Genomic DNA, 25,546 nt, shown 5'->3' with positions numbered 1-25,546 from the left:
CAGTTGCTTCTGAGAAGATTCCTGCACCTCCTACTGAGTCAGACTCAAATCTGCGCCTCTTTTTCTATTTGTTTATGTGACGTGTCCTGCTGATCTCTGCACCCACTCCAGCTAAACCAATCATGACTCTCCTAGCAAATACTACGCTGCACATGCAAAGCGCGGGCCGGTCTATAGTCATTTCAAATATGGATCATCATTGCTATTCCGAAGTGATGTGCTGCAGTGCATTGTATTGCACCTGACTGCTGACCCTGCATGCAAATAAATGCAAACGTGGGAAATGTATGTAAAACATCCTGTGTGATAAACATGGAGTGTATTTTATACAATGGTGTGAAAAAGTGTTTGCCCCCTTCCTGATTTCTTATTTTTATGCATACTTGTCACACTGAAATGCTTCAGATCATCAAACAAATTGAATGACAACAAAAGTGAACACAAAATGCAGTTTTCAAATGAAAGTTTTCATTACAAAGTGAAAAAAAAATGGCAACATACAGTACATGGCCCTGTGTGAAAAACGGATTGCCCCGCCATAAAGCCATTTCTAAAGCTTTGGGACTCCAGCGAACCACAGTGAGAGCCATTACCCACAAATGACCAAAACATGGAACAGTGGTGAACCTTCCCAGGAGTGGCCGGCCAACCAAAATGACCCCAAGTTTGCAGCGATGACTCACCCGAGAGGTCACAAAAGACCCCACAACAACATCCAAAGAACTGCAGGCCTCACTTGCCTCAGTTAAGGTCAGAGTTCATGACTCCACTATAAGAAAGACGCTGGTCAAAAACAGCCTGCATGGCAGAGTTCCAAGACCAAAACCACTGCTGAACAAAAACAACATTAAGGCTCGTCTCAATTTTGGCATCTTGATGATCCCCAAGACGTTTGCGAAAATACTCTGTTGTCTGACGAGGCGAAAGTTTTGCTTTTTGGAAGGTGTGTGTCCCATTACATCTGGTGTAAAAGTAACGCCGCATTTCAGAAAAAGAACATCATAGCAAGAGTAAAAAATGGTGGTGGTAGTGTGATGGTCTGGCGCTGTTTTGCTGCGATAAGACTTGCTGTGATGAATGGAAGCATGAATTGTGCTGAAGGAGAATGTCCAGCCATCTGTTGGTGACCTCAAGCTGAAAGCAACTTGGGTTGTGCAGCAGGACAATGATCCAAAACACACCAGCAAGTCCACCTCTGAATGGATGAAGACTTTGGAGTGGTCTAGTCCAAGAACCACTGTATGTACAGTACAAGGGATTCCCTGCACACTTGCGATTCACAACCCCGCAAATTGGCGGATTCATTTTTTTTTCTCTCCATTTTCCGCAGAAAACACGCCTAAAGCCCAGACTGTCAACCGAGCGTTCAACACAGCTCTTAAGGCCGAGGGAGTGAGGTTTACCAACGTACACATGCACAGCCACACTGGCTGGCATCCGTTACATGGGCTCCATCATTTTGGACGAAGGCTCCAAACCTGAAATTGTGGCAAGGATGGCACAAAAAACAGCTGTGCTTTCAAAACTCAAGGACATCTCGACGTCTGCGCACCAAAATCCTGTCAGGGCTCTTATAAGCCTGCAAAACCTGGACACTCACCTTAAATAAAAGATACTGGCAATGGAAACGCAAAGCTAGAGAAAGATTTTGGGCATCCACTAAACAGACCACATTTCAAATGTTGAGGGCTCTAGGAAGGTCAGGGAAGCATGTACCACTGGTAAAAGCGCCCGCAATTTTTACATATTTATGTCTTTATGCTTCACTGATAATGTTTTTTCATCATGCGTTGAGATTTCACACTTCGTTTGGTGGTCCTTGAATGCACCGTAGTTGCTGTGAGATGCAAAAGCGAGACATATCGATCACTGTTATTGAAAATGTTGATCCAAAATCAGAGGGCTGGCAAAAATTGTTCATGGCCGTATCAAGTACTCGCGGTTTTTCACCATTCGCTGGTGGTCCTGGAAAGTAACCCCCAACAATAAAAGCAGGGATCTATCATATATTACATTGCTGAAAATGTCATCTAAATTAGACTTAATCAAAACTGTACTATACAAGGGCTGCAATGAAATGGAAGTTTTTGCATGATTAAGTATGATGTTAAATGGCCCCACTGCCAATCTACCGCCTGGTATCTGCTATTTTTTCCATACGCATACAAAAACGGCATCATTTATTTGTGTGTGAGCGGAATTTCAACATTATTTTTAAGAAAAGTACGATGAAAAAATATTTTTAAATATATGACAATATATTGCAATCTACTAATTTAATTTCTACTACGTTACACTCTTCTGCACTTTGTACGCTACTGGCTGAGACAAAGACTGTATGACTGACAAAAGGACTCACTCCGTTCATGCCGTTGTTCCATGGAACAAACGTGCCAAGCTGCTGAAACCAATGCACAGAGTGGACTCTCTTCCTGCCCGTTTGGAAGCGAGAGACGAGGAAAACAGACGCGCATGCGCATGGCAATATATCGAGGCTGGCAAAATGATCCAGTTCATTTTGATTTATCGTGTGCTTAAATGATTCATCTCATCTCATTCGTCTCAAGCCTAGTGTCCACTAGACATTTTTTCACACCACTGTATGTGTTCATGTCTCACATAAGGATTGTGGATGATGGGCGAAATGTTTCAAAAAGTGCACTTTTCCTTCAAGGTGTGTAAAGTGCATGTGCTTGTGATGGTAGCTTGGTAAAAAAATATTGAGTAAAGCGTAAAGACAGTTAATGACTAACTTCTACAATCAAGTGCTTGTCAGCTTGTCAACAGACTGCAGCGTATTATTGAGTAATGACAGCGACAGCGACAGACGATGGAAAAGCACTGCTCGCAGGACATTGAGCTGCTGATGGTGAAATGCAGACCTTTTTATTTACCTCGTGAGTTTAGCGCTGTGTATTTAACTGCTGTTTACATCCCACCACGAGCTAACACTGCTAATGCACTAGGCCTCCTGCATGACATCATCGATAAACACGAGACCAAACACCCAGACGCTGTATTCATTATATCTGGCGATTTCAACCACTGTAACCTCAGGACTGTCCTCCCCAAATATTACCAGTATGTGAGCTTTCCCACAAGGGAAAATAACATCCTGGACCAAGTCTACTGCAACATGAAAGGTGCTTTGAAGGCTGTTCCAAGACCCCACTTTGGAAAGGCTGACCACATCTCTATATTCCTTTATCCAACGTACAGACAACTTCTCAAAAAAGCTCCCCCTGTAAGTACAGCAGTTAAAGTATGGAATGAAGAAACTGATCAAGTACTTCAGGACTGCTTTGGCTGCACAAACTGGGATGTGTTTAAAACTGCAGCGGGGAGGGAAGATTGTACTGTTGATTTGGATGAATATGCTTCTGCTGTTACTGGCTACATTAGCACATGCATAGAGACTGTTAGCACCACCAAGTATTACAGAAAATACCCTAACCAAAAACAGTGGATGAACTGTGATGTAAGGGCTAAGCTACGTGCTCGTTCGACTGCATTTGTCATGGGCACCGCTGATGACTACAAAAAGGCCAGATATGACCTGAGGAGGTCCATACGAGAGGCCAAAAGACAGTACAGACAGAAGCTGGAGGGCTACTATTCCACCTCAGACCCTCGGCGCATGTGGGCGGGGCTCCAGCACATCACAGACTATCGACAGCAGAGTAGCGTAGCCACGTCCAGCCAAACCACACTTCCAGATGAGCTGAACGAGTTCTATGCCCGCTTTGACACCCAAACTTCTGATGAGCAGAGAGGGTGGCTGAACCTGGGGAGCACACAGGACGCACCTCTCATGGTGACATCAGCTGATGTGCGCAGGGTTCTAAACAAAACAAACCCACGAAAAGCAGCAGGCCCAGACAACATCTCAGGACGTGCACTTCGGGTTTGCTCATCAGAGCTAGCTGATGTGCTTGCTGACATATTTAACCTGTCGCTTGCACAAGCATCTGTACCGACCTGCTTTAAGTCCACCACCATAGTGCCCGTACCCAAGAAGAGCAACGTGACCTGCTTGAATGACTATCGCCCTATAGCACTCACTCCTATTGTTATGAAGTGCTTTGAAAGAATAGTCATGACCCACATCAAAAAGAGCATCCCGGCGGCAACTGTGGACCCTCTACAGTTTGCATATCGCCAGAACCGGTCCACGGATGATGCAGTCAACACTGCCATCCACACAGCCCTTTCTCACCTACAGGGCCAGGACACATACGTCAGAATGCTATTTATAGACTATAGCTCCGCTTTTAATACAGTCAGCCCCCACAAACTCACAAATAAGCTCCTCACACTTGGCCTGTCTCCCTCCCTCTGTAACTGGGTGTTTAACTTTCTCACAGGCAGACCCCAGTCAGTCAGAGTCCACAACCGCACATCCAGCTCAAGAATTGTGAGCACTGGGACCCCACAGGGGTGTGTGCTGAGTCCACTCCTCTACACGCTCTTCACCTACGATTGCGTGGCCTCCCAGAACAACACCAGCATCATTAAATTTGCGGATGACACTACAGTCATCGGACTGATCACTGGTGGTGTTGAAACATCATACAGAAGAGAGGTGGCGGACCTCATAGCTTGGTGTCGTGATAACAATCTCCTTCTCAATACAGATAAGACTAAAGAGATGATCATCGACCCAAGAACAAGGGAAAAGGAGCCACATAGACCCCTGTTTATTGGTGAGACTGAGGTGGAGAGGGTGAAAACCTTCAAGTTCCTTGGCACACACATCAGCGAGGACCTCACCTGGTCTCACAACACCCAACAAATTCTGAAGAAGTCCCAAAGGAGACTGTACTTCCTGAGAAGACTGAGGAAATTTGGCATGTCCACCACAATCCTGAGTTGCTTCTACAGATGCACCATCGAAAGTGTCCTTACCGCCTCCATCACTGTTTGGTACGGTAACTGTACAACACGTGATAGGAAGGCACTCCAGCGGGTGATCAAGACCTCACAGAACATTGTTGGGGCAGCCCTCCCCTCACTGCAAGACATTTATAAATCTAGAGTCCTACGCAGAACACACAACCTCATCAAGGACAGCACACATCCACAACACTCATTATTCACACTCCTACCATCAGGCAGACGCTACAGGAGTTTGAAGTCCAGGACCACAAGGCTGGCAAACAGCTTTTACCCACAGGCCATCAGGCTTCTCAATGAAGCACTCAGACACGCCACACGCAACACACACTCATAGCACTTTATTTATTTATTTATTTATTTGTATTATTTACTTGCATTAATGTCTCTTCTGTTGTTGCTTAATTTCTTGGTATTTATGTATATGTGTTTATGTTTCTTATGTTCTTATTCTTTCTTGTGTTTTTCTTTCTTTTCCTTGGGAGAATGAACAGAATAAGATTTTCATTGCATGGTATAACTGCTGTTTTACCATGCACATGACAATAAAACTCTCTTGAATCTCTTGAATCTTGAGATAGAGAGTTAGAGCTTGCAGGGACAACATGGCGTCCACTAAAGCAATTAGTAAAGAAGAATGGCCGTCTGACAAGAGTGGACCGCACAGGGAGGAACGATGCTGTGTGTGTGCGTCTAAGCTGGAACTGTTTCCCTCTCTTTCTCTTGCATAAAGAAGTGTAATTATACCCCGTGGTGTCTGTCTGGCATTTGCTTGGTTTGGAAAGAGGAGGTGCCAGTTAGATGACAAAATGTCACACTGGATACCCGGCACTGAAGACTTTGCCGTCCGCTACCATTGTTTTGAGTGTGTAAAATTATTTGCTAGCTCGAGCCAATGACGAAACTGTCCCTGAGGCAGAGGGAAACAAGCCAGCAGGAGAAGGTAGGTGCACCAAGACAGAGAACAGGAGAGATATAGTAGGCCAACCTCCAAACCGCATGGGGGAGGACAGATTCAAGGAGATTTAGAGTTTTGTGCATCCCAGAGCTACTTAAATGTTCATCCCCACAGACAGATTTGTCTTGTGTTTTTTTTTGCTACGGTGCTTGTAGAGCAATGTTTTAATTCCATCCGTCAGTGTTCCCACCCCCTTCGTGAAACAGTGCTGGGACCGGGTAGGTAAAGACATACGTTATCAAGCGTCAAATATTCAAACCTCCATTGAATTTGATGTGTGCACAACATAGTTTATGTCCTCTGCAGGGAAAACGAGTGGCATAAAAAGCTAAACTTGTAAATGATAAAGTACGTGCTTACTGATCCTGCAGTATTCATAGTACTTTGAATGACATTCCGGCATTGAGGTATGGTTTTGTGTACAAAAATCCATCATTTATTGCAGTTCATTAAGTTCTGGACCCGAATGTGAAGTAGGATTCCTTATGAATCAAACATTTTTGTAGTTAGACCATAGAAAACCGTTTATGACCTTCTGAAGACAGTTTTTAACATTAGAGCCCTCTAGACATAAAATAACGCCCCGATTGTCACCTTTACACTCGTATTACCCAATATAGTAGACATAATAAGACAAAAATAAGACTCATAGTCGTGTGAGGGATTATTGCGCCTGTTGTGAGATCGTCCAAACCTGCAATAAAAGTCTGTTGTTCCGGCGATCAAGTTTGGTGCTTGTGTGTCTCACGGAACATCCATCCATCCATTTGCTATGCCGCTTGTCCCCATAAGGGTATGCTGGAGCCCTTCCTAGCTGACTTTGGGCGTGAGGCGGGGCACACCCTAGACTGGCCGGCAGGCAATCGCAGGGCACATGTGCAGTCCCACAACCTAACATGCATGTTTTTGGAATGTGACAAAACCACGCACGCACAGGGAGAACATGCAAAATCCACACTGAGATGCCCAAACGCAGATTAGAACCGACCTTGCCGATCTCCTGACTGTGTGGCCAACATGCTAACCACTAGGCCACCGTACGGCCCCCTCACCGAATAATACAGTAACATTACTGACACCTCGTAACCACACGTCTTTGAATGCATCTTCTGAATGCCTTATACTTTGTATCTTACTTAATTGAGACATTTTTATGCGTGAAGATACTTGATTTAGGCAAAAAATAAATAAAATTTGTTTCAAATAATAGGCCGCATTCAACCACGAAACAGCATGATTTATTAAATAATATAGATTTGAAAAATGGTGATAGAGTGAAGCCGCAAAGCACAAAGTGGAGAGGGATTACTGTAAATAAAAGCGAGGACTCTTTTCTCTTCTCACTCTTCTCTTCGCCACCATCGAACCACCACGAGGGATTATTCCTCGTGGGCACCATAATAGGGTGCGGTCTCCGTAACCTCAAAACCGTGCATCGAAGCGGACTGAATTTTCCGAACAGTGAGCGAAAATCCTCAATGCGACCTGAATTATCCTCTCATTGTTGTTATCACAGGAAGTTGTGACAGGACAATCATAGGGAAAGCAACGTTGTTTCTAGTCCAAATCATTTCAGTGTAACGCCAACATGAGACTAGCATAAAAAATAAAGTTATGAACTGAAAAGAGCAAAGTAAGTCATCCAGTGAGTTTTAATGATCAAGGAATAATAATGGATTAGCTTTATATAGCACCGTTTTACAAGGTGACCCAAAGCGCTTCAGAGTGAACCCATTGTCCATTCACTCATTTGCCCATCCACTATACGTGGATGCATAGCATGGGCACAGTGACGATGTGTATTGATTATTATAAATATAGCAATATAGCCTGAGCCTCGTTTACACACACTCATCATATGACCACAAGTAGGGCTGCTCCGTAACCGCATTTAGAGAGTCCCTGACAGGATTCAGCAACTTTGCTTGTATATGTTATATATTGTAGGTAATTATGTTCTACATTGTTCCATTTTTAAAAACAAAATGTTTAGTTTTTTATCAAAATGGTAGTCATGCCAAAATAATGTGCTGCTGCTGGATGTTTATAGTCTCCTTTTTCCAAAAGGGGAAGGTTTAAGACAAAAATGGATGAAGCAAGTGCAGAGAACAAGAGACAGATGTACGCCTACCTCGAGTTCTGTTCTTCGCAGTGACCATTTCACTGATGACTACTATACAGAAACACCTATACAAGAAACAATTGGCTTATGGATACGGTATAAATGCATTTTGAAAATGGATGTTCATTCCAACAGTACACAGTGTGTTCTGTGTTTTGAAGGCGAACAATCTTCACCTCCATGTCTTCAGGCTCAAGTCCATGTTCTACAAGTTCTCTATTTCATCTCCAAATGTTTCTCCCGTCTTTTCTCCTCCAAAACTATTGACATCTGGCTCAAATCTTGGCTATAATCACTGTAAACATCCTCCGTCTCGTACACCGCTGTGTTTTTTTACCTGAGTGATAGTACTTTTTGCAAATTTACCGTTCGCTTTCAAAAATGTAACATTGTAGAACATAACCACAAACAATATACAGTCAAACTTGTCTAACGCGGCCACTAAAGGGAGTCTGCAAAAGTGGCCGCTATAGACAGGTGGCCTCTATAGACAGGTTGGCGTCCAGTTTGAATGTTGACCAGTAGAGGAAAAAAAAGAAAAAAAAGGGAAAAAAATAATAATAATCATGTTGACCAGTAGAGGGCACTGCGGACTGCGGATAAAAGTTGTACAGCACTACTAGGCTTGTTATTATCATGGTTCATGGTTTTAATTCATCCTGAACATGCATATGAGTCAAACAGTAGCACATCACATCGTACAATTCACAATTTTGCATGTCCAAAAAGGAGTAGGAAGAAGAAAAGCTTATTTAATCCTACCCCTCATCAGTTTCACATCAGTTGCAATACATTTATTCACCTCTTGTTCTTCCAAGTGTACTTTATAGGTCCACATGACAATGTAGTGCAATCATAGCCAAGGTTTTTACTTACTAAAAGGAAGCTAGAGGCTTAATAATAACTGATAGAATATATCCACCACCCACAGAACAAAGCTGTGCTAGTAATGTCTTACGCTTGTTTTTAATATTTTACTTTTTATACGGCAGAGCGTCATTACAGCTTTAGTTCATCAGGAAGTGACGGGAAGTGACGGTGGGCGTCCCGAGCAGGAGAGCTAGGCTCAGTGCTAACTGTGAGTTTGGAGAGAGTTGGGAAGTGTGTTTATGTTGGCGTGGATGTAAAGCTCCTGCAGTGTTCTCCGCTGTTAATAAAGCCATTAAAGTGCATCGGCAACGTGAGTCTCTCCTTCCCCACAACAAGTGGCATTACAGTATTGACCAGTGCACACCAGGAAATAAACGGTGTCATTTCTTACAGGCATTGGCTGGACAGCTATGTAGTGGGGCTTGTTTAACCTTTGCCTTGTGGGCAAGCAGGAAGGAGAGACGATGCTGAGAGATGTGTGTGTGTTCTGAGCTGCTGTCTGGTGGCCGCGTTCAACAGGAGAAGAAGCAACAGGAGAAGTTTCCTTCTTTGCTTCGGAGCTGAATAACACTGACAAGTTAACAGACTAGTAGCGAACGGAAAAGAAGACGGCTTTGTTTGTGTCGAATACAGAAGATGAGGACTTTGATGGATTTGTGGATGAGGATTGATGAAAAATAATGTGAGTACATTCTAAAATACTTCAATTAAGTACAACCCAACTCAGTTTTGCTCCCGCTGCCGCATGCATGCTAGCGTATGTTTTTTTTTTATTGTAGCGTCGCTGGAGCACGTCCTGTTCCCAGCCTACTTTGCGGTAATGTTTTGGTGCAAATGCTCTTAAAGTTACATGTTTGACCAGGAAATAGCAAGCTCAAAAAAAGACGGCTTTTTTATGTGGAAGAACTGACAGTTTGTGTGGATCTTGTGAATGATTGTGACTAAGCTAGGACTCAGTAATTAAAGTCTACACACGACGGCTTCATTGATTGAAAAACTAAACTTTTTCGTGCATGACGCTTCTACTTGAGTCGGTAATTTGGCCGCTATATGCGGTCAGATATTGACCAAGGGAGACAAAATGGGTGGCCGCTGGCCGCGTTGGACAGGTGACTGCTATACACAGGGTCTATAACATGTACATTTGCTGTGGGGGATTTTTCAGTGGCTGCTATAGGCAGGTGGCAGTTCTATAAAGGTGGCTGCTAAGACAGGTTTGGCTGTATAACATATTTAAGCAAAGTTAATAAATCATGTCAGGGACCCTTTAAATAAAAGTAGCAGCGACTGAGATAACCTGACCCCAAAATGCCCGTCAAAGGCAACTTCAAAACAAGCGCAACAGAGTGTAATATGCTGCATTACAAAATTTAAAAACTTAAGTTATTCATGATTTAAACTTCCATCATCTTGAGACATAATTTCATGAATAGTCATGAATTTGAGGAAGTAATGTGATATATCTGAAATGCTGGTCCAGGGCTGTATTACTGCATCATTCTCTTTCTTCATCGCCCAGATGAAATAATCATCATCTTCCATTAGGCGAGGACTCATCAAATATACAGCAAGATATCTTTTTCCTTCGCGGTGTCAACCGTCTGCTGCAACTCATTTGAACACTTTCAAGCCTGCAGTGCTGAGTTCAAGTCTGAGGTTGAGGATGATTATATCTTGCACGGAACAAACCTCCTCGTAACAAAAATCATGAAAAGCATGAGTATGAAAATAATCCTACATTCATTCATTCTTACAAATTGTGTGCCAATAACAAAGAATAACAGGAGTGTGTGTTATTTCATGTCTGCAGGGCTCTAATAATGTTAAAACCCTTATTTAGAAAGTCAGAAACAGGTTTTCTCTGCTCTACCTATGAAAATATTCTGTTTAATAATGTAGAATCCTACTTATCGTGGTCTGGAACCGTTTAACCGACTCTACTGTACAGTTAAACCACGTTTTTTTGTATGATTCGTTATTTCTTGAATTCAATCATGTTTCTCACCTTCCTTATCAAAATGTGGGCACTTGCAACTTTCTTTGGCTCCATTTTGGGTTATTGAGGTCAATTCAAGAAATAACTCATGGCAAAACAGGAAGGTGGTGGTGGTTGATTTCGCTGCCACATCCAGTTAACCTGAAGTGTTTACTGGGGAGGTTTGCAGCAGAGTGTGAAGCTTCTGGGATGAGACTCAGCACCTCCAAATCCGAGGCTAAGATTCTCATTCGGAAAAGGGTGGATTTCCAATACGTGGAAATACTTCGTCACGTCCTGCGTTATTCCTCGCAGTCGCAACTTGGCTTGATATGTTGAAACATCGGGCGTGGGTGTGCCGCAGATAGCACCAATGTTAGCTAACTTGTTAGCTTGTAGCGGCGCCGGCATGGTCTCATTGTCTCTGTTGTCAGTCAACATTATCGGTATCTGCATCGATTGATATCGGAATCGGAAATTGAGAGTTGGACAATATTGGCATCGGTCATCTGCAAAAAGCCAATATCGGACATCCCTAATATACTGTATGTATATACAGTATATATTGTATAAATATATATATATATATATATATATATATATATATATATATATATATATATATATATATATATACATACAGTCATCCCTTCTTTACAGTGGTTAATTAGTTCAAGACCCGACTGCATTAAATGAAGATATAAAAAGAATATAGGATGAATCTGGGCCGCACGGTGGTCGAGTGGTTAGCATATTGGCCACACAGTCGATTCGACAGTCGATGAGTTCGATTCTTCGTTGGGCATCAATGTGTGGAGTTTGCATGTTCTCCCCGTGGGTTTTCTCCGGGTACTCCGGTTTCCTCCCACATTCCAAAGACATGCATGTTAGGTTAATTGGTGACTCTAAATTGTCCATAGGTATGAATGTGAGTGTGAATGGCTGTTTGTCTATATGTGCCCTGCCATTGGCTGTCCAGGGTGTACCCCGCCTGTCAGTTGGGATAGACTCCAGCATACCCCCGTGACCCTAATGAGGAGAAGCGGCATAGAAAATGGATGGATGTTAATACATGGAATATTTTCGTAGAGCAAAGAAAAGCTCTTTATGATTTTGTAAATATAGTTTTTACCATTATTAGAGCCCTGTAGACATGAAATAACACTTCTATAGTCACATTTACACTCCTATTATTCATTGTTTACACCACATTGCAACTCTTACGCTGTAGGGACTCGAGGCGGCCGCTAGCGAGCTAGCAAATTAGCAAGCTAACCAGTTAGCCTCAAATTTATTTCTTCTAAACTTATGGAGCCAAAAATTTACCACTTCCACGCAGGACGGGAAGATAACATTTTTCTACTCTATCATGTAGGACATGCCATGGCTGACTTCATGCAGTGTTAAGGTAATGCCATGTAAGCTAATGTCTCAATGTTTTGTGTCATTACTGCCTCCTAGTTACCACAATACTACATATCACTCGTATTTCAATATGTTTTGACTAATAATAGACCATCGTCTACCACAAAACAGCCATCACTGATTAATTAATTTGTTTCTAAAAAAACGCAATATAGCGAGGGAGCGACAATCAAACCGCGGTATTTATATATATTACAATTTGAAAACAGTTAACTCAGTTTTAGACTTGTAAGACGTTGAAGGCCGTTACCTGTCACTGAAAATATGTGTGGTGCAGTAAATAAAGGTTCATGATGGCTATTTCCATCTTTTTCGTGTCAGATTGCCTTCATATGTGTCATGGCATGTCCATACGTGTTTCCGTTTCCTTCGCCTTTAAAGTGAAGTAGATATTATTACTAATGAATAAAACATTAATGTTGTGCCCTCAATGAGGAGCGACTTTACAAACGTCTAACTACACTACACAACCATAGAGGGGAGCTAAAAAAATATGTTATTTTTTGTCTTAATTGCATTCACTTCGGATTCTCGTGACTTGTAGGTCAGACGGAGAGAAGTTGTTTCTCTGCTTCATTGCCAATTAGAGTGAACGGTTCGGCACTGCACTGTGACTCCCGCTTATTATCCAGTGAACACAACACCACAGAAACACCAGACTACTGAACGAAAATCATATTCTATATCCTTTCAAAGGATGCCTAATTCACATTTGATGTCCAAGACAGTGTGCGTGGGTGACATCATGCAGCAAAGAATAAACCGCAATCGGAGGAAGTAGCAAAATTTGTCATTGAGGTATTGATACATTGGGGCAACCTTGCACACTTCATGTATTAGCGCTAGAGTAGAGGTGTAACACAGCAGGTAAGCCAATGTGTGGGACAGTCATGGTGTACGCAGTGAGGACAGAGACAGTGAGACAGCCTTTGCCATAGCATAGATGCCCTAAACCAGTGGTTCTCAACTGGTTTGGCTTTGGCACCCATCATCACTCTCGATGACTGTTTTATTACAGCTATTTAGATTTGTGAACAAAACTTGAGAGAAATAAGCCTTTTGTGTACGTAGGTTTGGAGCTTCAAGTTAAGCCCGTGAAAGATGGAGGCAAAAGCAAAAGTGCTGCAAGGCAAAGCTCTCCGGCAGATCTACGTTCCCATCCTCACCTATGGTCATGAGCTTTGGGTAGTGGCCAAAGGGCAAGATCCTAAGTACAAGCAGGCCGAAATGAGTTTCCTTCATAGGGCGGCTGGGCTCTTCCTTAGAGATAGGGTGAGAAGCACTGTGATCAGAGAGAAACTCTGAGTAGAGCTGCTGCTCCTCCACATTGAAAGGGGCCAGATGAGGTGGCTCGGATGCCTCCTTAGGGAGGTGTTAAGGGCACGTTCGACCAGTAGGAGGCATCAGGGAAGACGCAAGACACGTTGAAAAGACTATGTCTCTCAACTGGCCTAGAAATGCCTCAGGAGCTGGACAAAACAGCTGGAGAAAGGGTAGCCTGGACTTCTCATCTTAGGCTGCTGCCCCCGCGACCCGACCTCGGATGAGATGGATGGATGGACCGGCCTGATGCTCATTATCAGTATCTTGCCCAAGGATACTTCGAAATGGTCATGGGCGGACGGAGAATCAAACCAGCAACCTTCAGGTTGGGAGATGACCACTCTACCCCTTGAGCTATGCCACCCCACTAGGGAACTTTTTTAGATTTTCCGTGTCCCTCTGATTTAAAGAACGATTGAGAACATGATGATATTTACTTATTTATCTGTACAAATCACTGTATGAGTTGCTGGCACCGTCCAAGCATGAATAAAGGCACTGCAAGACCTGCCAACCTTGAAGAAAATTTATGAGCAATACTGAAAGTCCCCGCTGCCCCAACACATCAACATGCCCCCAGCCATAACCCCCCAAGCACCCACCCCCCACTATTTGAGAAACACTGGGTTCAACTATTTTGGATAGACTCTGTACTGTACTTACACAGGTTCATTCGAATTCAAATTCAAATTCGCAATTATCAAAGGTTTCCAAGCACCAGGCAAGCCACGGTCAATCAATACCTTAGTGTCACTTTCACTTAATGCGTCATCAAAGAGACCATATTTCAAAATGACGCATCTCACGTTGTAAAGCGAGTCTTTCCAGGCTGGTGCACGTCCCACTGCTTGCCCTTTACAGCAGATTGCATCATAGTAAAATGTTGAATGATAGCGGGACAGAAAGTGACATGAACTCAAAGTAATAAATACCACGTTGAATGCTAATCAATCTTATGCGTGTTGAAGGAAATTGAGAAAAACAGCACGAAGGATCTCCAAGTGTGAGAAGGCGTTGTAAAAACAAAATGATTGTCAGTTTACATGTGAGTCTGTGATGGCAAATACACATTTGAATTACAGCTGGTATGCTTTATGATATCCCTTGAAACAATTTCAGAAGGCCAGATAGCCCAAAGGAGTTTTAAAGGTGAGCTGTTAAGTGTTCCATATCTCACAGGAAAGGGATGTCCAGGCTGCCAGAATGTGGCAGTAAAGTTCGGAATGGAGGGCACCCCAGTAAGTTCCTTGCGAAACAAACAAGCTGTAACTGATGTACATGCTCAGCAGCCTGAAAAGAAGTGAGAGTAAAAGCCTTTCTCCTGGAAGAGTGATGGATATTGCCAGGTTGTTTGTGGAAGTTGAAGCAACTTCATTGTCACTGCCCTTGAAGGTTAAGTCTTTCACTTTCAGGGAATTAAAACTATAATCCAGTCATCAGTGTCACTCCTGGATCATCTTGGGTCTGTGCTGACAGTTTGTAGGAGATGGTGCACTCAAGTGTACTGTTGGGAGTACTTATGTATTTTGCAATAAAGGAAATGATGCCTCAAATCTGAAAGGGTGTACTGGATCATAAATGGACTTTCACTTGTAGAGAGAATGGGAGAGAGAAAATGGGCTTTACTTGTCACTTTAACAGAGGTACAACAGAAACTGTGCAATGACCCGTCTGTACATATACAACATACCATACAAGATGACAGGGGGGTCGGCAGGACAGGATGACTGGGAGATAAAAGGGAAAAAGGAAAGGGGAAAACATGAGGAGAGGGGAGGGGAAAAAAGCAGTTCCAAACTATGCTCCTGTGGCGGAGTACAGTGTGGGACTGGCAAAAAAATCCTCAGCAACATAGGCACATAGTATAAGCATGCTTTACAACATAATAATTTGAAGACTTGCACCAGGGGAGGGGGAAATGGGGGGTGGAGGTTTCCCAGCGCAGGCGTTCAGCCACAAGTGCATACCATAGACCCCGTCTGTCGGGGATAAAGCAGCGAAGGCGTGGGATGAGGGAGTGGGTGTGTGTGTGTAGTATATGTTTATGTGCGTGAGTGTCCTTGGATGCGTGTGTGTGTAGGCCTGGAGAAGACGCTCTGTCTTCAGATTGGGGAACAACCACTCTACCACCTGAGCTATAGTACCCCATTGCAATTTTTGGGTTGGGAGTGAGGTCTTGCCCCAGGTGGAGGACTTCAAGTATCTCGTGATCTTGTTCACAATTGTGGGAAGGCTGGAGCCTGAGATCAACAGGCAGATCCTCACAGCCGGAAGGAAAAGCTCTTGATTTACTAGTCGATCTAGGTTCCTACCCTCACCTACACAAGGTACTAGTCTTGCACATTTAGAGGATTCGAAATGCCTCCAGAACGCCTCCCTGGGATTGCCCAGCCGGTAGAAGACCTATAGGACACATTAGGGGATTTCATCTCCCAGGTTGCCTTGGTGTCCTCCGCCCCCAGTAGAACTGGGAGAGGTGGACAGAAACTGGGAAATCTGGGCTTCCCTTCAGAGACTGCTGCCCTCAACATCCAGACCCGGATAAGCGTGAAAAAATGGATGGATGGAGAATTACAGTATGTCTAGATGATTCAAGACAATACTTTATGTTTGTACTTTGTGTCACTCCTTTTGATATGCTTGAGGGCAATCTTCAGATGTACATGTAGATGTACTGTATATGCGATGACAATTTTCTTTCTGAGAGCCTCAGGGAGCTCTTTGGATCTCACCGTGGTCATAGAACTCACTTCAATAATAAATGTCAGCTGCGACAGTTGACCTGCAAGTTGATGAGTTGAGATGTGAGCCATCTGAACAGATGTTGGAAACAGCTCCCTAATATAAAGGAACTGTTCTTGAGAATCGGCAGTCACCGATTTCTTGTTTTGCATCCAATTGCCAGTCAATAGCATACTACTATATTTCTAGGCATTACAATGTGGGGGTTGTGCTACGGGAGTGAGGCATGCTGCCCATTTCCCCTGCCAACATCCATTCCCTCAGCTTTGCGCCGCTGTGTAACAGTAGGTACCTTGTAATCTCAGGGCCTGCAGTCACTCGTGGCACTATCTGGCCATGTTGAAACGTCACTCTAACGTTAGATTTAATCTGTTCTAGTCTGATTTTGCTATTTAGCAACTGGTATTATAAGAGAGTAAGCTGATTTGAATTGGTTTTTAAATACATGCCTAATATGACTTTGGGTGGCAATGTTGGTTCAGATTCATGCCATCTGTCCAACATTTGGGCACATGTACTGAAATATCTGTTGGGGGGATTACAATGAAAAACGGTGCATTAGTTTAGTTGATCCCCGCAATTTTGATTCAGGACAAACAGTCAATCAAAAGTTGCCACATTTCACTCACTGATGCATCGTCTATCCAAACATGCCGGTCAGCTATGGACCTTGCTTTGTGCACCGGATCATAAAAGTGTTCCCACAACGTTGGAAGTATAGAATTATATTAAGTGTTTTGGTAGAATGAATACTTATTAAGTTGGAACCAATAGATTAAAGCTTTGCAACCGGAAGGCTTCTGCCAGCACTTTATGATATTTGCATGAAATAAGGTAGAAAGGTTCCTCTGTCATAAGTCATTTTACTAAACAAAGAGACAAAAGTAACTTGAATTATTTATTTTTCTGTATATTCAATTATGTCTGGGGGGGGTTAAAATCTCAGCACAGTTCTGTTACCTAAATTATTTTTTTATGTTATCTGTTCATTTGTAAAATACAATTATTTCTTGAATGACTGCCATGTATTTGCTCATTGTGTTACTCAAATGAGTTCTCTTTGAAAACAAGACAAACTTGCCAGAAATGGGCCAACACACATTTTGAGTAGCTCAATATATGTGTTATCATTTTTAAAAAAGCAGACATTTAAGTTTATTTGGAAAGATGGAATGGCCCAGTCTTTTAATTAATAGCGTTTAATTTATAGTTCCTTTATATGTTGCACAGATCTGACCTGTTCCTTGACAGAGGCCAGGATGGCAGAGGTGGTTTCCGACTCTGAGCCGTCTCCATTGGAGGCATTGAGGACGGGGCTCAACATGGTGGCAGCGCTGGCTGTGTCAGTCACCACCTCAGGCACTGGCATCACTCCTGGAAAACAGGGGAGCATTCAACCCGTTACCGTTATTTCAAAGCAAGAGTCCAAAATGGAGACACAAGCAAATGAGATTATCATGGGGAAAGAGTTGACAGCATTCGACACCTGTGGGTTTTGTTTAGGCCATCCATGTTGGCGGGTACACCTGGAACGAATGTGAGAATGAGAAGGAGTGACTGGTGAGTTTGCTGTTTTACTGCTATTTCTCTCGGAAATGTGCTTATGTTAGATTCTTTTCGTTCGATTCTTAAGAAACAGTGAGCTAACAGTAAAAGTCAAATCAAACTGGTCGCTTATTTTATGTATTGGATTCTAATTATACGTAGTCAGTTTTAAGGCTAATTGTAAGAAAAATACAAATTCCACAACCCCAGCTATTGCAAGGCGTACAGAAAACAAGATCTGCATAAATACCGAAACGTTCAAGTTCGTTTTTCGCGAGAAGAGCTCATTCAAACTCACTTTTATATATTTTCAATTTTTTTGTGAAGAAATTGCCTGTATGATGTCACAAACTACACCGCTGGACCTCTGCTCATCAAGCAGGAATCAGGAAGTCTCGAACCCGGAAGTGCCTACCTTGTTATGCTATTCTCGAGTCCTGCCCACACATGGGTGGTACTCCTTCCTGAGTGGATAGGTATGTGACTATGTGTCTGCATCTAACTGGTTCCAGTTTGTGTCAATCAACCTTGATCAGGTTGGCAGGCAACCAAAATTAAAGTTACAGTGCAGTCATTGTTTAATTCTAAAGTACTTCTATTGTCTAATTCTAGTCAACTCTAACAATACCTACACTCTTTAACCTGGGGACCATTTTGGTACCATTGACTCCCATTATAACCACGTATTTGGTACTTACTGTCTACTGGCTTCCAGCTACCACCAGTCAAACACAAGGCACATATACACTGTAGAAACCATTCATATGAGTGGCCCTACGATGCATGCAACTGAAGTCAAGCAAGTCAACCAGTGCACCATTAGAGACTAATATTTATTCATGTATTTATTTATGTATCAATTTATTATCAATATATCAATATACTATGATATATTATATTATGATTATAAACCCATCTTTGGACATGCATGACATCTCCTGTCGCTCCAACCTCTGGAGACCAGGCCACTGTCAATACCACGGCTTCCCAGATCCATGGCTTTAAATCCCGCACCCTCAGAACCATTGAGCATGTGGTACCACCACGTTTCCAGTGAGGAGCTCCACCTAAGAACCAACTAGCTCAACATCCTCCACGTCTTTGCCCAGCACTGTGTTCTGTGGCCGAAACATGTCCACTGTTGCCTCACTGGCCACCTCACTCGAGTCATTATTGAGTTTGATCTGGCAACAGCTGGCTCGAAATGTCTTTGTTAGAGTCCTTGGGCTCTGTTGCTCTTTTCTTAATCAAGACGGAGGCTCCTTTCTCCTGTTGGATGTGTGGTAATTTGGGATGCGTACGGAAACTCGGTATAAAAACAGTACAGTAGGGAACCGTATAGCAACCAGTCATTTCTCAAACATGCAGTCATGAAGAGAAGTTTGAACTGCAGGAGGTTCTTGGTGCAGTCTTGCATCCTCTGAAGAGACTGAAGTAGCTGTGATGGTTTGTATGAGAGCCAGAAGGGATCAGGGGAGGAATAAATGTGTGTGCAGCCCTGCAGCTCAGAGGAGGAAGGAGATGTATGACTCCCCTTTGTGGTGGTCATGAAATGGGGACATCATGTCATCTCCCACCCATGAAGAGGTCTTGCTCTTTTTTAACCCTCTTATCTTGACCCTCAATCCCACTTACTCACCCTGCACTTCACAGAAAGCTGCAGGCAGGTGGCCACGACTCATTCTCAATGCGATTGCTGAACCACAGAATGGACATGCCATAGCGCCTACAGCCCACGCCCTGTTGACCTCTGTGGAACCCCAGCTGGAGCAGGTTGGCTGAGCTTTCACTGCCCCCGACCATGGCAAGGAGGAGCCATTCGCCCAGAGGGCTGCCTGCAGCCAGCCTGGTCCTACAAGCCCAGGGCCAGGTCTATCGTCAGGAGGATGAAGAGGAGCCACAACCAGGGGTATTTACTTGGTTTGGGCTCGACAACAACATTTGCAGTGCTGCCCATGTCTATTTGTGGACATTTAAGATGCGTATTTGAGAACCACTGCTCTAGTGTATCAGTCTGCCATTCATATTAGTTGGTATCATTTATTCGAGTTTACATGAATGCATATTTCTGCTTAAATTGTTTATCGACAGAGGGGAATATACAGAATACTTTACGTGAAGTTGTAAACAATGGAAAAGCATTGGAAATCAGGCACGGGCACATTAAATGTTATTTATAGTAGCTGGAAATTGCAGAGTGGAAGAAACATTTTGATGAATGCACTCTCTGACATGAGATATGAATGTGTTAACACAACAGCTCCATTGCTGCGTTGGTAATAAGAAACTACATTTCTTACAGTGCAGGGACTGGTGCAAATACACACCCAGACACACACAAAAGGATGTCATGTGCCATTCTGCATTTTCCCATGAGTAGGAGGACACAGGCGTCATATGCAGCATGTAATCCTGATGCAGCACAGAGCTGGCGTAACGGCTGCATCAGCCAGGCTTTACACGCAGACGAAAGACCTGTCATGAGGACTCCACTTACATACACACTTGTGCAGACACGTGGCTAACTGTGTTACGTTTGTATCCATCCATCAAGTTTCTATGCCGCTTATCCTCGTTAGGGGTAGGCTGCAGCCTATCCCAGCTGACTTCGGGGTACACCCTGGGCTGGTGGCCAGTCAATGGCAGGGCACATATAGACAAACAGCCATTCACACTCACATTCATACCTATGGACAACTTAGAGTCACCAATGAAGCTAACATGCATGTTTTTGGAATGTGGGAGGAAACCGGAGTACCCGGAGAAAACCCACACACACACGGGGAGAACATGCAAACTCCACACAGAGATGCCCAAGGGGAGAGTCACACCCAAGTCTTCCCGATCTCCTGAGTGTGTGACCAACATGCTAACCACTAGGCCATGTTTTAATTAAAGCATATATATATATATATTTATCGATTTGATTTAGTTGTATTTATTATATAATATATAACTTAAATAAATGTAAAATAAGTTAAATAAATGTAATTTAAATTAATTATTATGTTATTTTAATGAATGAATTAATTCATGTATTTACTTTCAATTAAATTAATTAATTAATCAAATAAAATAACTAATTCAAGTAATTTCTTAACATTGTTTTTATTTAATACAATTTTTTAAAATCTAATTAATGACACATTTAAGTATCTATTTCAAGATGTATTCATTCATTTCATTCTGCATTTCATCTGACGCTTCAATGTCACCAGCACAATGACCCCGTTGAGCCTCTCCAGCCAGGGCGAGTTGGCTCCATTTCCCCGGTTCTACACACTGATAAACACTTAAATGAGCGAGCGTGCCATGTTTTTGATTTCATGGATTCATTTTATTCTTTCTATTTGTTTCTACTGCAAACGTCCCCCCATACCTATTGTACTTCTGGGACCTCCCATGAAGAGCGTCAGAAAAACCATCGGAAGCAGCAAGGAGAGTGAATACTAAAGATGTTGTGAAGTCATCACGCCTGAAGTGAGCAGCCAAGCATTTGTGGGATGCAGGGGGTGGAGTTAGGGGGTGTTATGGAATGGCACAGCTGCAGTCTAGCGTTGCAGGTTCAAATCTAAACTGCAACCTTCCAGGCCATCGTTCTCCTGTCACCCTCCACTGGATTCCATTGAATTAAGCTGAAACACGCTGCAAAGATGAGGAGACAGTGAAAATAGGTCAAGTGTAGAGAGGCAGGGAAGGGAGATATGCAGACGAGAGAATGTATAGAGTCAGAGAGGAGGCTGATACAGACGCAGAATGAACGATGTGGAAAGGAGGGCAAGGCAACAAGGTGGATGGTAACGAAAAATGGTCATTTTAAAACACATTAAAGACACATTAGCCATGTAAACACTCTACACACTGGGGCTCAAAACACGTTTTGCATTCTTCTATTTGTTATATTTTGCTCTTATTTCAAGTAGTGTGACCCCTGGGGTGGCAGGTTGGTTAAATAAAGTCTTATATGAATAATCGCTAACCTCACAAGGAGGCAAATTACCAAAATAAAGCAGGCTTGGCGGTACAGCAAAGGCAAACATAAAACTCACCTTGGGAGGTGGAAACTACAACACCAGGAAACAGGAATAGATCTCATGGAGATGCGATGGAAACACACAGTTAACGCTAGTCCAAGAAAACCTATGAACCGACCACTCTCTGAAACCCTGATTACAAATCACACACAGGTGCGCCCCCCAGCTCCCTCTAACCAGTGTAAAGGCGAAGCATTCAGTCCAAACTGGAAACAGACATAACAAAATAAAAGAACAGAAACAGAAATAATAATGAAACACTAGAAAGAAATAATAGAAATAATAAAAAAGAAAAATCTTACTTGTCGACCATCCATCCATCCATCCATCCATGTTCTACTGCTTTTCCTTTTAAGGAGTCGCTGGAAGTTGTAGTCGATCCAGCTACTTTCGCAAATCCCAGCCAAAGGCAGACTGCACGCAGGGATGGTTGCCAATCATCGTCTCAATAAAGACACCACTACACCGCTTTCGTTTCACAGAAGCAGATCCTTTCACATATTCAAGGATGTCATCTTGAACCAGGCATGATCCTCATTTCTCCACTTTCCGAGCATTTTACGGCGTCTAATTTGACTTTCACTTTCCTTTTCTTTGACACACTGCCATTGGAAGAGTCTGCCTCACGCTTGGAAGACATAATGAAGGGAAAAAACTTAACTAAAAATGAATAAAAGTGACGTACTACATCCCCTGTGTGAACGTACGTATTCATATTCATTCATATGGGGGTCCGTCTTAAAGTATTGTAACACGGGGGCTGGCTGTATAAAAAGTGTGAGTGTGGTAAAAAAAATCATCCCAGAGACTCGCAACCACAATTCTCGTCAAGAAAATAGTGAATCGCGTTTTTACAGAATTGTGCATCTCTACTTGATTGCGTATGATACAACTAACCACAAACTAATTTAAATTTAAGTGTAGTTTGTGCACACCTGGAGGTAAGAAGGACTGGAACAGATTAGGATTTGACCAACTGTACCTGCTCAAATATCATGACATGACTACAGTACTACCACATCACTCACTACCACCAGGAGAACCAGAGTATAGAGGGCGGCAGCCACCTGCTGCGGCCCAGCAAGGGGCACTTTATTCGGATACATGCTCTGGGCAGCCGGTGTGCCGCTACGGAGGTCAGGAGAAGCGGAGTATAGAGCGGGAGGAGCCACCTGGCGTGGCCCGGCAAGGTGCACTGTATTCGGGCACACGCTTCGAGCAGCCAGTGTGACGCCACGGAGGTCTCCGGCAAACCTTTTGCACTTTTCGATTATGCCCCAAGCGTGGTAGCAATGTGGCGTTTCAGGTGGCTGTTACGTTTTTTTGTGTGCTCGATGGGGTTTTTTTCCCCCTCATCGCGGAGCATTTGGAGCAAATACCACGCAAACAGTGAATGTTTGTTTGCAAGCGAGTTCAGGGGACGTTACGACAGGCCGTTAACGTCACAGGCAGGAAAAAAAATGGGGAGCTTGACTTGCTCACCCGCACAGGATGGGTAATCTCGCCTCATTGGAGCGTTTTTTTTAAATGATCAGTTATTGGATTCCCTCATATAATTGTTGTGTGTTGTGTGTTTTCCACAGTCATTCCATGTCCCCTGGATGGATTCCATTTATTTTCAGACCAGCTCGGACCCGGAGGGAAGAAGTTCATTTACCAACCAGCTACCCCCATCACATCACCACCTTTTTCAGCCAAATGTCATCATTTATGAGAATATTCCTCATTTTATCACGCAGTAAAGCTTCAAGCTTCAATGGGATGCCCAGAAAATAAACAAGGGAGAAGCAAGGATATTAACCACTCAGACAGGGAAGGCAGCCAAATATAGGTCAACCCAGCCAACCGTATCCAAAGCCTTCATACAAATGACCAGTACAAAGCAGCTTTCCCCAATAACAGCCATCACAACTGGGTTACAGAGGCCAGCAGCCAGCTAGAGACAAGACTTTGAATATGGATTAGTCCTAAGGGCTTTATTTTGCTGAGGTATAAGCTTGGATTTTGATTATTTATTTTATTTGGTCTATATTTCAGCACTGTAATGCAGGGGTATTTAGAAGTGCGTTTCAGAGGGGTAATCTCCCGCACTGTCGTGTTGCGCCACGCCATGATTGACATAGCTGACATGAGGAATTCCGAGTTTAATCTTTTGACCGTTTAAGCTCATCGGTGTGGTCTGAGATGGGGGGGTGGGCGTTGTGTTTTGGCGAAGACAGCAGCAAATCGGTTAAAAATGTGTGTTGTTTTGCTGCGGCGCACGATGCACGACTGCGTCGCTGTCTCGCCCTGCGTTGTGTGTGGAGTGTGCGCGTCCCCGCTGAGATGCGTTTCTCTCCCAGTCCCCCGTCACCTCATTAAAACTTGCTGCAGCGTTTTGGCTTCACCAGTCATCTGTCCCTTTGCCTACTGCCTGGACCCAAGACGCGCCTTCGAAACGAAAAGCAATTTAACATTTGTCTTTGTGAGGCAATTACAAATCACCTATTATCTACTGATGGCAAAACCAGAAACCATGAAACCGCTTTGCAACATTAGATATGGTGTTCAGGAATGATCAATAACAGATATGGAAAAGGTCTGTGACCATGACCATATTTTATATGTGGTATTTACCAGTGGCAGACTTACCATTATAGGCAAACACAGGCAAACATCTCATAAAAACTGATTATTGATTTTGTTTTTCTTTGATTTAAAGTGTTAGTGTTAATTCATCCAAACTACCTCCAGATGTGTAATCTATGATGACCATTTTGACCGCTCCCCCTCGACAACAAACTTGAGTGTCCCCAGTGGAGCGGAGGAGAAGAGGCGAAGGCAAGAGGAACACAGATTTGATCAAAACGGCTGAAGATGTCGACCTTTTTCACAGTCACAACAAACGTAGACACCTGAGTGCAGCAGCGCCGCCACCGTGAGCGTCAGCCGCGGAGAATGCAGTCGTTCTAGAGAAGACTGCTGAGAGGGAGGCTTTTCATCACAACGATGGGAGAATATTGAGACTTTATCCAGCTCAGGGAATAGGAGAATCTTCTCATATTCACACTTTTTAGATGAAAAACATGAATATTTAAAATATATAAACATGCTATGGAACTAGCAATTAAAGTGAGAGATAACTCTAACAGATTTCAACAGCAGGAAAATGTGGCCTAAATTACATACTCACATTTAATACAAATTTAAATTAAAAAAAGGGATGTGGAGGGCCCCAATGACCTGGTTTGCCTTGGGCCCCCAAATGATTAAATACGCCCCTGGTATTTACACATCAACCAAAAAAGTAGAAACAGGGGTGTCCAAACCTTTTCCACACCTTGATAGAGGTGAAATGCTGCTAAGCTGACATTATTTTTCCCCATAATATTGTTCATTTCTCATAAATTATTTTTTTTTTTAAACATCATTTTTTCTTTCCTATTTCAACTCCAACTACTAGAATTAAGTATTTTTCCTCATAATGTCTCACATTTATTTTTGTCCAGTGTTTTCTCATTAGAATTCAACTTTTTCTTTTAATAGTTTGAATTTATTCTTATTTTCTGTTGGGGTTTTTTTTTCCATTTCCGACGTTGCTTTTTAAAAAAAATAAAAATCATAACAAATATTTAAACTTTTTTTCCTGCTAATTTTCTTCTGGTAATATTATGACTTTA

The 25,546-nt window shown here is 43.0% G+C and overlaps 1 protein-coding gene across 9 annotated transcripts in view; it reads right to left on the bottom strand.

Moving 5' to 3' along the window:
• Nucleotides 1–25,546, bottom strand: part of ctnnd2b (catenin (cadherin-associated protein), delta 2b) — a 181,691-nt gene that overhangs the window by 129,367 nt on the left and 26,778 nt on the right. For all 9 annotated transcript variants that reach the window (XM_054762548.1, XM_054762565.1, XM_054762582.1 and 6 more), the window contains exon 2: nucleotides 17,546–17,682. In XM_054762548.1, coding sequence (XP_054618523.1) covers nucleotides 17,546–17,677 — 132 coding nt within the window. In that variant the 5' untranslated portion in view covers nucleotides 17,678–17,682. The remainder of the gene's footprint in view (nucleotides 1–17,545; nucleotides 17,683–25,546) is intronic.

This window comes from Dunckerocampus dactyliophorus, chromosome 2 (assembly GCF_027744805.1).
Source record: "Dunckerocampus dactyliophorus isolate RoL2022-P2 chromosome 2, RoL_Ddac_1.1, whole genome shotgun sequence".
Classification (NCBI taxonomy): domain Eukaryota; kingdom Metazoa; phylum Chordata; class Actinopteri; order Syngnathiformes; family Syngnathidae; genus Dunckerocampus; species Dunckerocampus dactyliophorus.
The sequence above is the reverse complement of the archived record's forward strand: the minus strand, read 5'-3'. Positions and strand labels throughout refer to the sequence as shown.